The following is a 13,043-nucleotide window of genomic DNA, read 5'->3' as shown; positions in this document are numbered from 1 at the left end:
GGGTGAGAAGACCCCGCCATAAATAATAATATAAAAAAAAAAAACACACAAACACAAACAAGTGTAACACGCAATAAATAAGTAAACAATTAAATAAATAAATTTCGCCCTATATGGAGGTCCATTTTAGATCCTGTTCCAACGCTCGACAGAGCACACGCACAATCTCGTTCATCGACAAGGCCAAGAGATATCATGCAAATGTAATCCAATGAAATGCACAAAAAAAAAAAAAAAAAGAAGAAGCCCTGTTCAGTGTAGGGTGGTTATAACCAGAGCGTGCACCTTATAACGCAGATTCGACGCCTGCGTCGCGTCTTAACCCTCCACGTTTCCCGGATCGTTTGACTACGTGCATAAGTTTGAGTGTGCAGAATGCGAAAAAAAGACCAGTCGTCTTCATCACCATCATCGTCCTCGGGAATAAACAAGCCCGCATAATTGAATGCGTATGTCGGGAGGTAATAAAAAAAACAGAACAGAAAAGAAAAGTCCACAGACACCCAACAAGCAGAAGAGGCGTGAAGCAGAAGGACCTGGCTGCTCTTCATCTGCATGCAGAATCTCCCCGAGATGAGGATCGGGGTCTGGCAGCACAGAAAATGGAGGAGCACTAATTGCACCACTGATAATTAGAATGGGGTCTGATTACCACTGCGGGGGGCGAAAAGTGCCATTTTTTTGGCCTTTAATTTGACGAAATGAAAAAAAAAATGAAAAAAATTAAGACAAAACCAGTCAGAACGGTACTATTTATGCACAAATGGTTACAGCACATGCACATCTCGCTCGACAGGCTACGCCAGGGGAGGGGGGGGTCTGATCATTCCATCCCCCCAAAAAAATTCTATCTACATAAAAACCCAAACTATTTCCCACCACGCCGACCAGCTCCACGTTCGCAAAGTCAACGTAATTTCTTGCACTTCGAACTGGTGAATAAGACGAAGGGCCACCGCGGTTTACACCATCTGACGTGAAGATCTCCGCTTCTCTCCCCTCCGACATTTTACATATTCATAACTGGCCAGCGTAATCATCTTCTCCCCCCACAGACCCCACGGAGCCACACACACGCCGTCTGGTTCCTTCATTTTGCACCTTATAGACCCCTTTTTTTTTTGGATGGTGGGGGGGTGGGGGGGGGGGGGTGGTGGAAGAACAGCTGAACTTAACGCTGTCTGTTGACGACGGGGGGGCTTTCGCATCCGAAGCAGTCATAAACACCCGCATTTTACCAACTTTATAGCGAAAAGCGCAACTTTACGGGCAGTTCGCCGCTTTTTTACGCGCGGACACCGTAATAAAAAAGAAGGAGGAAAGAGGACGCGACGCACCTTGTCGTAGAGAACACAGCAGGAGTAATGTTACCAGCCACATGCCATAAAGAGCAGGTGTGTTTCTCAGGAGTGGGTCGCAGTCCCGGCGTGTGCGCGGCGCTCCGTGCTGGCTCCCCGGCGAACTCTCCAGCCCGACGCGGCGCCGAGAAGCGGGGAGAGGGGCTCCGGTCCCGCCCCCTGCCCTCCCCTCCGGTAGGCCGGTCCGATGACGCGGCGCTGGAGCCACGCGTGGAGCGCGCAGGGACGGATGGGGGGAGAGACGGCGCTCTCACCTGGCGACCGGACCCGGACTTTTTCACGGCGGTGTTTTATCGGGTCGCCGGTGTCCGGTCCCTTTGTCTTACTTTTGTACAAGACAACTTCGGATAAAATGAAGGGACCCCGAGAGAGGGACGGTAGAGCGCGACGTTTCTCCGAACTCGAAGGAGTGGTTCGGTCTCATTTTGGGGTGATCTTTTCGAGAACGCATGATATAAAGCGGCTCCGAACCGACTCAGAATCCGAGACGTCTCGGAGGTAGATTAACGGCCAATCAGCGGCGCGTTGTCATGACGATCGCCTGTCGGGGTCCAGAAAACGTGTTCCGTGCCGTGGTCCTGAACTGCTCCGACAGCGAGAAGGACCGAGGTACCGAGATCTGAGGGTCCTGGGGCGTGAAGATGCGTCAGTATTTAAGCACACCGTATGTTACGAACTGACCCTGCACCCTGACACTAATAACCTCAGCAGTGTGCACCCTCATTTTGGTCCAGGACCTAGAAAACTCCTCAAACTGCTCTAAGTGCTTCCGAGTGTCGTCTGAAGACCGTGGCTCCCCAAAGTGTCGCCGTCGTGACCTCCCCGAAATCCGAACTCGTACTGAAATAATACAACCAAATGGCGAAAAAACGTTCTGACCACAACTATTCAACGTTTAGTCGATAACTTTTTTTTTATTTGAAGCCGCAGATTTATTCACAACCGAACGTCCCGAGAAGTCCCCCCCCCCCCCGCCGACGTCACTTTACGCACGACAGCGCGCGCTTGACACGCCCTTCCCCCACCCCCTGGTGTAACGTGCTCTGGTGTTATTGATCCCTTGGTGCAAATTCTATGGACCTCAAAAGCAAAAATAAGAAGAAATAAGGAATAATTAGAAGGGTTGCGTGGTACAGGGTGGGACGGTGCAGGATGTTCTCCATCTTCAGTCTGGCACGCCCACAGCCTCCATCTCCTGACTTTACACTCGCTTGCGTAACAGGTGGAGAGATGCTTCTCTGGCTTCTGTCCTCACTTACACATTCATAAACGCTGTGGTAACGAAGATACACACACACACACACACACACACACATACACAAGCGTGCATTTAAAAAAAAAAAAACTGGTGTAAAATCACAGGGATGCTGGGCTGCGTGCCACATTTGGTGCATCATCAGAGGAATTTCCTAGCTCAGTCGGACCTGACCCTTGTTAGCGCCGCCGCACATCCGGAGCGGCATATGAAAAATGACAAACCCGATATGTGAGGACAGCGCTCAACTGCAGGCGCTTCACCGCAGCCCGACTGCGGACGTTCTGCACATGATTCATCCGCCTCGTCCCGCACTTGGTTCTTGCCTGGAGCCAGTTGGCCGTGTGGAGGGCGAGCGAGCGGGGGAGAGAGACGGGCAGAAGTGGAGAAGGAAGGGCTGGTCAGGTTAATGTGAATGTTAATGCTAATTCTCAGACAATCAGAGTCCCCCCCCCCAGGCCTTGGCTACGTGGTAAAATCATATTAGTGCTAATGTATCTGGCATTATGACGCGAGGCCGGCTCAGTACCCAGCCTATCTCCTGGCTAGGTCTGCGGGGGGGGTGGAGGGACACCGTATCTGCTCCGTCCATCTTTCCATTCTGACTCTCCGGCCTCCCCAGAAGGGCCCTGTTTGCAATGCGGCTATGCTAACTAGCCAGATGAGATCCAAAATGGCGTCCTAACGAAGGGAGCGCCACATGGGACCCGAAGACACAGGCCGCACAGTTCGCCGGGCTACACCCGCCCGCGTTCGTCGCGGGAGGCGCCCGGCGCCACGCACCCCGCCGGAGTTGTGCGCACGTGCGAGGGTGACGTGTGCAGGAGTGTGAGGGTTCCTGGTGAACATACGGCGTGTCTGTGCCCATCTGCATGCACATTTTGCACACTTCTGTGCACGAACATATTTCACTACATTTAAGATCCTTTCCACGAAGCCGTCTGTAGATCCGGAAAGATATTTCTGGTCCTCCCTCTCCGGCTTGAGCTGTAGGTGGGGGAGGAAACATAAGTAAGAGGAGAAGGTGGTGGAGCGAGACGATGGTGGTGGTGGTGGGGGGGGGGGGTGTTAATTTATTCAAATGAGCAGAGGAGGACAGCATGAGGAAAAGGAGAGGTTGGGAGGGAGGTGAGGGTGGGCTGCTATGCAGATATCACATCTCCAGATCTATGTCCCACGCTTTTTATTCCTTTATATGTTCTGGGGAAAACAAATGACATCACAAAACATCCAAACTTTGTTTCTATTTTGTCAGAACATGGATCAGAAAAATAAGGGAAAGTACTCTTTACACTGGAAAGATTCAGATGTGTGCACCTGCATTCATAATGAATGCATATTAGGTTCATTTAACTGTTAAAATCAATTCAATGGAATTTGCTGATACAGATGGTAACTAAACGAATGATGTAATTAATTTTACCAGCTGTGCTAGTGTAACGTTATTTGCATAAAAAAAATCACGCCATCATTTAAATAAAAGCGAGTTTTAAAGGTTGCACACAAGGACAAGCTGGCCACCCTGCAACGATCAGCTCTGCTCATTTGACTAATGAAGTATACTGACATCTAGTGGCTACAGGTCAAATTACCGATAAGATCGTCTCATAACGAAATTGCTCTGCTCAGTACTTCCATGCCTTGAGGCAATTTTCAGTTAACCGTTAGCTGGAGCAGCTGTGGGCGAAGGTGCTTACCTGCAGGAAATAAAAAAAAAAACTGCGCAAACAAGCAGGATTTAATCTGATGGTGGTATTTCCATGCTGGCTCTTGGAACCCGCTTTCATTATTTTCTCACGGCTCCTTGCTCTAATGGCACTGCTGGAACAAGCAGTTTCTCACTCACTCACTCACTGGCAGGAGCCCATCCCAGGCCCACCAAGAAGTAGATTCTGAAACCAAACCATGACATTTACAGCATTTCCCAGAGCGCCTTACAATCAGTAGTTACAGGGGCAGTCCCCCCCCAGGAGACATTAAGGGTTAAGTGTCTTGCTCGGGGACACAATGGTAGTAGGTGGGGTTTGAACCTGTGACTTTTGGGGCCTTGTGGTTTGTAAGCGAGTGTCTTTCTTGCCAGGCTACTACCACCCTACCATTCTGACAAGCAACATTTTAAACCTAATCCCAATTAAAGTAGTTAACCAAGCAGCCAGTGGAAAAGTTAGGTTGATTATAAACCTTAAAAAAACATCAAGCTGGTGCAGCTCGGACACATCCTCAGTGATAAACCCAGGGTCATCAGGTCTTTGTGGAGCGATCAGCTCCGACTTGTGTCTGAGCGGCGCTGCACCACGTTTTTTTTCTGTGGCCTTAGTGAAGCCCACCTCAAACGGCTCATTCACCCTGCCTGCAGGCTTCAACCAGTACCATGTGCTTGAGGCTTCTCTCCTGTCTTGACGAAGACGATGCTGTGCTTCACCAGGTATTGATGTTTGCTCTGCTTAATTCCTGTGCACGAAATATTTGAAAAATAAAAGACCTTAATTCAGACTTTCTACAACATATAAAGATACAGATACAGACCTGTTTAAAACCTGTAGGATGTTTTCGCCTCCTTCTGGTTTCTCCCTTTTGGGCATGCCACGGTGTATCATTTACATTTATGGCGTTTATCAGACGACCTTATCCAGAGGACTTACAACAGTCCTGTCTTCCTCTTCAAGCTATTCCACCTCTCCAGCTCATCCAGAACGCAGCACCCTCCTACCTCAGATCTTTCGACACTCCTCGCTCTGCACCTCGATCTCTCCGATCCTCCAGCACAGCTCAACTGGTATCACCATCTCTCAAGATGCTAGGAAGGCATTCATCTAGACTCGTCCCTGTCTTGGCTCCTGGGTGCTGGAATGAACTCCCACTAAATGTTAGAACAGCGGAGTATGCAAAGATCTTTGAATGCAAACAAAAACTTTCCTTTCTAGCAATTACTTGGATTAAAAAGGCCTCTGAACTATAGTTATTAAAAAAACACTGTTGGGCACGGATTTCTTCAGCTAGTGGATCAGATTGTTCCATATAAATGAGAGACTTTTACGATGGACATTTTAAAGCATTCATGTAAGTCGCTCTGGTTAAAACTGCCGTGTCGTGGAACAGAGGGTCAGTGCAGTCAGGAAGGACCCAAACGCACAACTCGACAAGGCAGATGATTTTAAAAAATACAGGACCATGGAAAACCTGGAAAAACACCTTCACCTTCAGTCACCTTGTTTCTAGTCCACGTCCGGGTGGTCACCCTGTGGGCGGTGGTGTGCCCCCTGTGGGCAGGGTGGCGGACCGGGGGCTGGTGGACAAAAGTCCTAACTACATTTGAATAAAAGTGCTATTTCTCTAATGCAATTAATTGGTAATTGAATCAGAACACATGAAATTATCTGGGAATATGTTGTGCACTTTCATGGTTTTGATACCTGCTTCATGATGTTTTTGACATGATGCATAAAAAAAAGGTAAAACTGCTAGAGAGTCTTTTTACAATCTCTTCCTTTAGCACAGGCTAAGGGCAAACAAATGCAAATAATGTGATTAGAGACATGGCCTCATACCTGCAGGGTTGTGCGTTTGAATCCTGACTTGAACCTTGTCTGGCATGCACACTAGGTCAATCAATTGTCATTACAATACATTTATGGCATTTACTAGAGACCCTTAGCCAGAGCGACATACAATCAGTCGTAACAGGGACAGTCCCCCTGGAGACACTCAGGGCAATTCTGAGTGTCTACCTCAGAAACGCAATGGTAGAAGGCAGGGTTTGAACCTGTGACTAGTGTGTTAGCCACTAGGCTACATTTGGTTTTTAATGTGAAAGTAGGAAGATGCACAAGCAGTGGCTTCAGTGCTCAAACTGGAGCACAATGGTGCACAACTTCTTATATGTAGTAAAATCTTTAACTGAGTCCTGAAACTTGCAGGAAACAATCGAGCGATCTGAAAGTGACCAATAGATGCATATTATGGGTTGGATCAGTCATTACAATGGTCTAGATGGGATGTAAATAAACACATGGATACCTTGCTCAAATTACTTTTGATAGAATCCTGAGATTTAAAAAGAAATGTTTTAACTATGGCACAGTTTATAAGAGCTGTGCATTTAAAAGGTATTTTACATTATCAAGCCCCTAGCTAGGCATGTGCTGAATGTTATAATAATAATAATAAAAAAATATATATGATAAAATAAATATACAATATAATATACAGTACAGGCCAAAAATGTGGACAAACCTTCTCATTCAATGTGTTTTCTTTATTTTCATGACCATTTACATGGTAGATTCTCACTGAAGGCATCAAAACTATGATTGAACACATGTGGAGTTATGTACTTAACAAAAAAAGGTGAAATAACTGATAATACGTTTTATATTCTAGTTTCTTTGCTCTGATTACTGCTTTGCACACTCTTGACATTCTCTCGATGAGCTTCAAGAGGTCGTCACCTGAAATGGTTCTCCAACAGTCTTGAAGGAGTTCCCAGATGTGTTTAGCACTTGTTGACCCCTTCGCCTTCACTCTGCGTCCAGCTCACCCCAAACCATCTCGATTGGGTCCGGTGACTGTGGAGGTCAGGTCTCCATGTTTTGTAGATTGGTATACCAATGTAAATGGTCATGAAAATGGTCAAGAAAACACATTGAATGAGAAGGCGTGTCCAAACATTTGGCCTGTACTGTATATTAATACAATGTTTTAAAGCTACGTCCACCCTACCTTCAGCCCAAACAGATTGCTAAAGGCCGCGCGAAAAAAGCAGACCTGGCAACCGCTGGGGAGCGCGCACGCGTGCACGCGCCGCCGTTCGCGACAGCTCCTGCCTGCGCTCGTAATGGCTTGTTTATCCGCGCATAATTAGTCGGTCTTAGGCTTGTCGCCGTGATTAATGCGATTTGTCGTCCTGCGGCGCTCCTGTTCCAGAAACTGAACCGTCCTGCGGTCCCCCACGGGGGGGAAAGCTTAAAAAAAAAGTGGCACCACAAAAATGTCAAGAATAACGCGTATATAATGAATACAGGCACATTTACACAACTTACACGTTTTCATTCCAATTTTGAGCAGGGGGCTGAATAAATAATATTGTATAAGATTTAATTCTTCCAACAGCTGCATTTGTGGGTTAAAGTTGAAATAGTCTGAAACGTACTCAACATAGAAAAGTAAAACGCAGAAAAAAATATCTATCAAACTAGATAAACTGGAAGCAATGTCATATCAATATGGTTTTAAAAGAATATTCATTTACTCATTGCACTGATTAAATAAGCAATAAACATGGCCTTCTTCTCACTACAGTCCCTGAGAAAAGTCTTGTCATTTATTAACCTGACTTTTAATTAATTAATTGGTGCTAGAAATAGCTAATATGAAAATGCGTCTGCCACATCAGCAGTGGATCTGGTCTTCAGCCTCTTGATAATCAACACTTTAGTATCATGGTAGTAATCTAGTTTACTGGGGTTCTATTTATACACACCTGACATCTAATTGATCCATTATTAGTCACATGAAGCTCATATGACAAGGCGTCAACACTTGGGCTTTACCAAGCTTTGAATATTAGAATACATTTTGACAGTTGATTATTTGATGTTTTGCACTGAAACATTGCACTGAAATATATTTCAGCGGCCTTGAGATTAATTTGCACACAAGTGACAATACTTTTGTCAGGAACTGTAGTGCAGTGTTATGGTGTATATATATAAAATATATATACTTTATTATTTCAACTTTGGCAAATAACCATTTATTTATCTTTTTGTACAATAAAAATTTCATGGTTTTCCATGGAAAAACAGACATTTCTAAATGCCTGTAAACTTTTAAACGCTAGAGTGTGTGTTTATGTGACGGAAAATAAATAAATAAATAAATAATAGAAGAAACGTCGCTGAAATGAACTGAAAGTTGATTAATTTAGCCTTAAGAGTCATGCAAGCATGGAATGCTATATATTTGTTTGCACATAATTTTTTCCACCTTTCCATTGGTGACTTTCAGGTGAAATCCTGTATAACAAAGGCCCCTGTATAATCAAGCTGCTCACAACCTCAAAAAAGGGGCATATAAATTAATATGTGCATTTAAAATGGTTTTGAAATATTGACCAATGAATTTTATGTACCAGTGCTGACCAGGTTATATTAGCTGCAGATATAACATTCAGTATGAAAGACATGTGAATAACGTCTTCTTTGGTGGTTTTATAAAAATTCTATTTCAGTCTCCGACAAAAATCATCTGGTGGCATTAACAGATACATACATATATAAAATACCCTGCTTACAGCGCCCTCTTGTGGATATATGTTTATAGTGAAATAATGTTGACAATTAGATGTGAGAAAGTAGCCCAAAAGCTTTAATAATTGTAGATTCTTATGAGCATAGAAAAAAAAAAAACCAAGATAATAATAATAACTGAATCCATCTGCATTGTTCATCCATTCAATTGTCCTCTTGCTTTTCTGACCTGAAAAACACAAGACACCATGCTCATCAAAATGCGAGGCCATGGCCATTGCTTAAGCATAACCAATGTAATAAAATAGTAATGTAACAAGAATCGCTTACAAATGTAGAGGAAAGAAACTGCGTAATTTTGTTTACATGATTTCAGACTCATACTTAAAAACTGAAACTGGAAGGACTTACATTTGCTTTGCCACACTTGCATATTTTGTTACCTAAGGAAAGAGTAAAGAATATGAGACCATATTATTGTTCTTTCATATATTTAATTGTAGTAGTTTTGCGACAAATGGCAGCAAACATGGAAATATTTCACATATTTGCTGAACAAACTGAACAAGAAAACACTACGCTCTCTGCTCTCTCACATTCAGCTGCCGTCAGAAGTATCAATCATAGACATGATAGCCATTTCCTAAAATCCACACAGGGCCAAAATTCCACATACAGAATACATACATACATACATACCGGCAAGTAGAATGATGGACAGAAACACAATGATGCCTGCAAATACCAGGCCTCCAACACGCAGTGTGTGGTAATCTGTAACAAAAGCACTCATATCATCATTTTTTTGTTATTTAAGGCAACGCGACAATGCACTCCAGTGACTAAGGCCTTTACTGTATTTTATATATGTGCAACTAGTCCATTCAGACACTTATTTTCTCATGTTACTTTCTCTGAATGGAAAAAAATGAAATAATAATAATAATAATAAAAAAAAAAAAAGTTTTAATGTCTTACCATACACAAAGTCTGCATCAAGGTCATATTCAGGGCCAACTGATATTAAAAGATAAAAAAAAAAGATAAAAGCAGCAATTCAGTAATGAATGAAGCACTCACAAACCAGAGCTGCAATTCGTTGTGTGTTTTAATGCGTGCATGTAATTAAAGAATAATTTAAAAAAACTGTACTCGCTAGGAAAGTATGAAAGGCTACAGATGTTTTTAAAATCTTTACTTTTATAGCCTAATGATAAAGTTGCTCTTACCTTCTTTAGACGACATGTTTTATTCGGTAAGGGTTGTTCCAAATCCTGGAAAAAAAATACATACATTTTTAACATAAAAAAAATATATAAGTGGGGAATGAGGCAATACAAAGGCAATGCAATGCATTCAACAGGCGGAGCGTGAAAAAGATTTAGAAAGAACACCCAGATTCTCACTTTACAGGCTTTGTGTCTCGCCTAGATTCGTGACACCAGTTAAAATCTGTATTCTCTCGTCCTGCGACCGAAGAGGACACGAATTTGCGTAAAACAACCAAACCCACTTGAAACTTTCTTCGACCGCAAGGCGCCGTCACCTCCGTCTCTATTTATTTTTATTTTTTTAATTTATCGAAACGCGACTGAGAACGTCGAGCACGTGTTGCCAGATCTTTCCTCCCGCGGCCAATAAAAACCTGCGATCCCCAACTTCAAACCAACCCGGAAATCGCGCCGTTGCGCAATTCCGCTGCATACTTGGCAACAGCGTAGCCCAATTACAAGTCTTTGCAGGTGTGTGGGATTCCGAGGAGATACCAAATGGTCGCGTTTAAAAGGGGAGCGTCAGACGCGTACTTCTAACTTACCCAGATTCTGCTCCTCCTGATTAATACGTATTTCCTGTTTTTTTTTAAAAAAACGAGACATTTACGGAATGTAGAAATTTCAGGTTTACGCGTGTTTCTCTGGGACACAATGGTAGTTCGTGGGGTTTGAACCTGTGACTTTGTGGTCTTCTGGTTCATGTGAAGTGTCTTACCCACCAAACTACTGCGGTCAGGATGGATGACCTGTTAAACTGATGAGATGGTATCCCATGTGCCTTACTCTCTTTCTCTACATACCCTCTTTGCCTACTCAAGATTTTAGTCTAGGATTAGGCTTAATCCATGAACAGGAAAATTACCCTCAATGTATATTAGTTTTTAAGACAAATGCCAGTTGTGGATTTTTAGCCTGAATTAGATTTTTTGGGCAGTGTGGTTTACTGTGGTTTAGTGATTTAATTGCTTAATCCCCATGAAGATCAGAGATTTTGCAGTGACTGCATAAAAGAGAATTTCAGGATTTTTACTTCTCATCGCACCCGATCCAGCTAATGGAGTGTGTGATTTTTATCTGCTGATATGGATCGGGTGCGTTGATGACAGTGAAGAACAATACAGTACAGTGGGGTCCACGAGTGCATTATTGAGAAACACTACATCCTGCATTGCCAAGTTTTCCATTAACTCAACAGTTAACACACACATACTTTTCCTTAGTCTATTGCAAGGCATGAAATCTGACTCAGGTAAGTTAAAAACTGTAACAACAACATACAGTTTGATCTCCACTAACAGTAATGGTAAAAGTTTTTTTCTTTTTAAAGTGTAGTGATTATCATTGTGAAACGCTGCAGCACAGCACAACTTTACATTTTACCCATCATCCTTAGTGGGCATAAAGTGAGCTTGGAAGGCGCCCTGAGGAGAAATGTGTGGGGACGGTACCTTGCTCAAGTGGCACCTTGGCCTTTTGGTTATGGGTCCACTTTCATACCCACTAGGCCACCATTACCCGACGTGTCCTTAAATATTAGTACTTCACAAGAAAAATTGATAAATTAATCAATGAATCAGTCCATTTATTTTACAAAATCACCAGAGACTCCCTCGTACCCAAAGGCGATAAAAAAATTCTTGTGCTATATTCATGATGGCCTTCCATAAAGCAAAGTAACATTTTCTTGATAAACAAGGATATTTAACCTGACAAGGTCAGGTGTGGAAGAGATCAAGGTCAGATCATTCAGATGGTTCTTTGGTTTGGACCTCGGCAGAGCTCACCTGTTACAGTGTCCGTCTCGGTGCCGGGCTTCTCCCTGGTGTGAACGTCGCTTCAGATTCACCTGTTCGGTGGCCACATAGAGGCCTAGCCTCCTAGTCCAGCCCTGTTTATTTTTTTCCATTTCCGCTTTATTGCCCTATAAAGAGTGGCCTTTGATGGCTGTAAAAGGCACAGAGCTGTAACCTTTGGAATCACTGCCCACAAAAAAAATGATCGTATCAAAGTCCCACTGGATGTTTATGATGCTCACCCTGCGTTGTGGCTTTGATGTCTGTGAAGATCGTAATACCTCCTTTAAACTCAGATGCCATTGGTGAAGTTTATATGTATATGTTACTATTGCTATTCGTTTTTGAATAATGGTTGCAGCTGTAGGGTGGCATGGAAGTGCAGTTATTACCTTTTTTCCTCTTGTACAAGAGACAACTGTTCTCTGGATTGGATTATCTTGCTGGAATGTCTCTGTACTATGGAACAAAGTCAGATCTGGTGTTGCGTTTGTCACCCTGAGAGGGCTTCATGAACATTTCGTTGATGCCCTCTGGCCTGCCCAGGCCCTCTTCCAGTAGCTTGTGAATTCTGTTCTGTTCTTATCATTTTGACCTTGAGGACAACCTGGTATTAAAGCACCACTGCACTCCATTATTTGTCTTATGGGGATTGATGAGTAAAGTGATCCCATGCACACACAAGTCACTGTCTGCGATCTTTTCTTTTCACCTAAATTAAACAATGGATTTCTGAGCTCCACTTTATTGTCATTGCACACTGTCCTGGTTCAAAACCTAATAGTCTCTCCCACAGAACCTGAGCCCACAATTCTTGAGACTCCTAGCTGCTGACCATTGCTCTGTGGGATACCAGGGCCTTGAACAGGGTCCCACATCCTACATAGCATATGATCATTTACATTGCATTTATGGCATTTATCAGGTGCCCTTCCAGTCCGACTTGCATCAGTAGTGACAGGGACAGTCAACCTGGAGACACTCAGGGTGAAGTGTCTTGCTCAGTGACACAATGGTAGTAAGTGGGGCTTGAACTTGTGACTTTGTCGTCTTCTGATTCAGAGGCGAGTGTGTTACCCACTAGGCTACTACCGCAGAAGCCCACTCCCCTCTAA

At 43.7% G+C, this 13,043-nt stretch overlaps 1 protein-coding gene across 5 annotated transcripts in view; it reads right to left on the bottom strand.

The window, feature by feature from the left end:
- Positions 1-1,464, bottom strand: part of dscaml1 (Down syndrome cell adhesion molecule like 1) — an 83,050-nt gene extending 81,586 nt beyond the window's left edge. For all 5 annotated transcript variants that reach the window (XM_028961183.1, XM_028961184.1, XM_028961185.1 and 2 more), the window contains exon 1: positions 1,338-1,464. In XM_028961183.1, coding sequence (XP_028817016.1) covers positions 1,338-1,380 — 43 coding nt within the window. In that variant the 5' untranslated portion in view covers positions 1,381-1,464. The remainder of the gene's footprint in view (positions 1-1,337) is intronic.
- Between the last annotated feature and the right edge of the window lie 11,579 nt (positions 1,465-13,043).

This window comes from Denticeps clupeoides, chromosome 19 (genome assembly GCF_900700375.1).
Source record: "Denticeps clupeoides chromosome 19, fDenClu1.1, whole genome shotgun sequence".
NCBI lineage: Eukaryota > Metazoa > Chordata > Actinopteri > Clupeiformes > Denticipitidae > Denticeps > Denticeps clupeoides.
The sequence above is the reverse complement of the archived record's forward strand: the minus strand, read 5'-3'. Positions and strand labels throughout refer to the sequence as shown.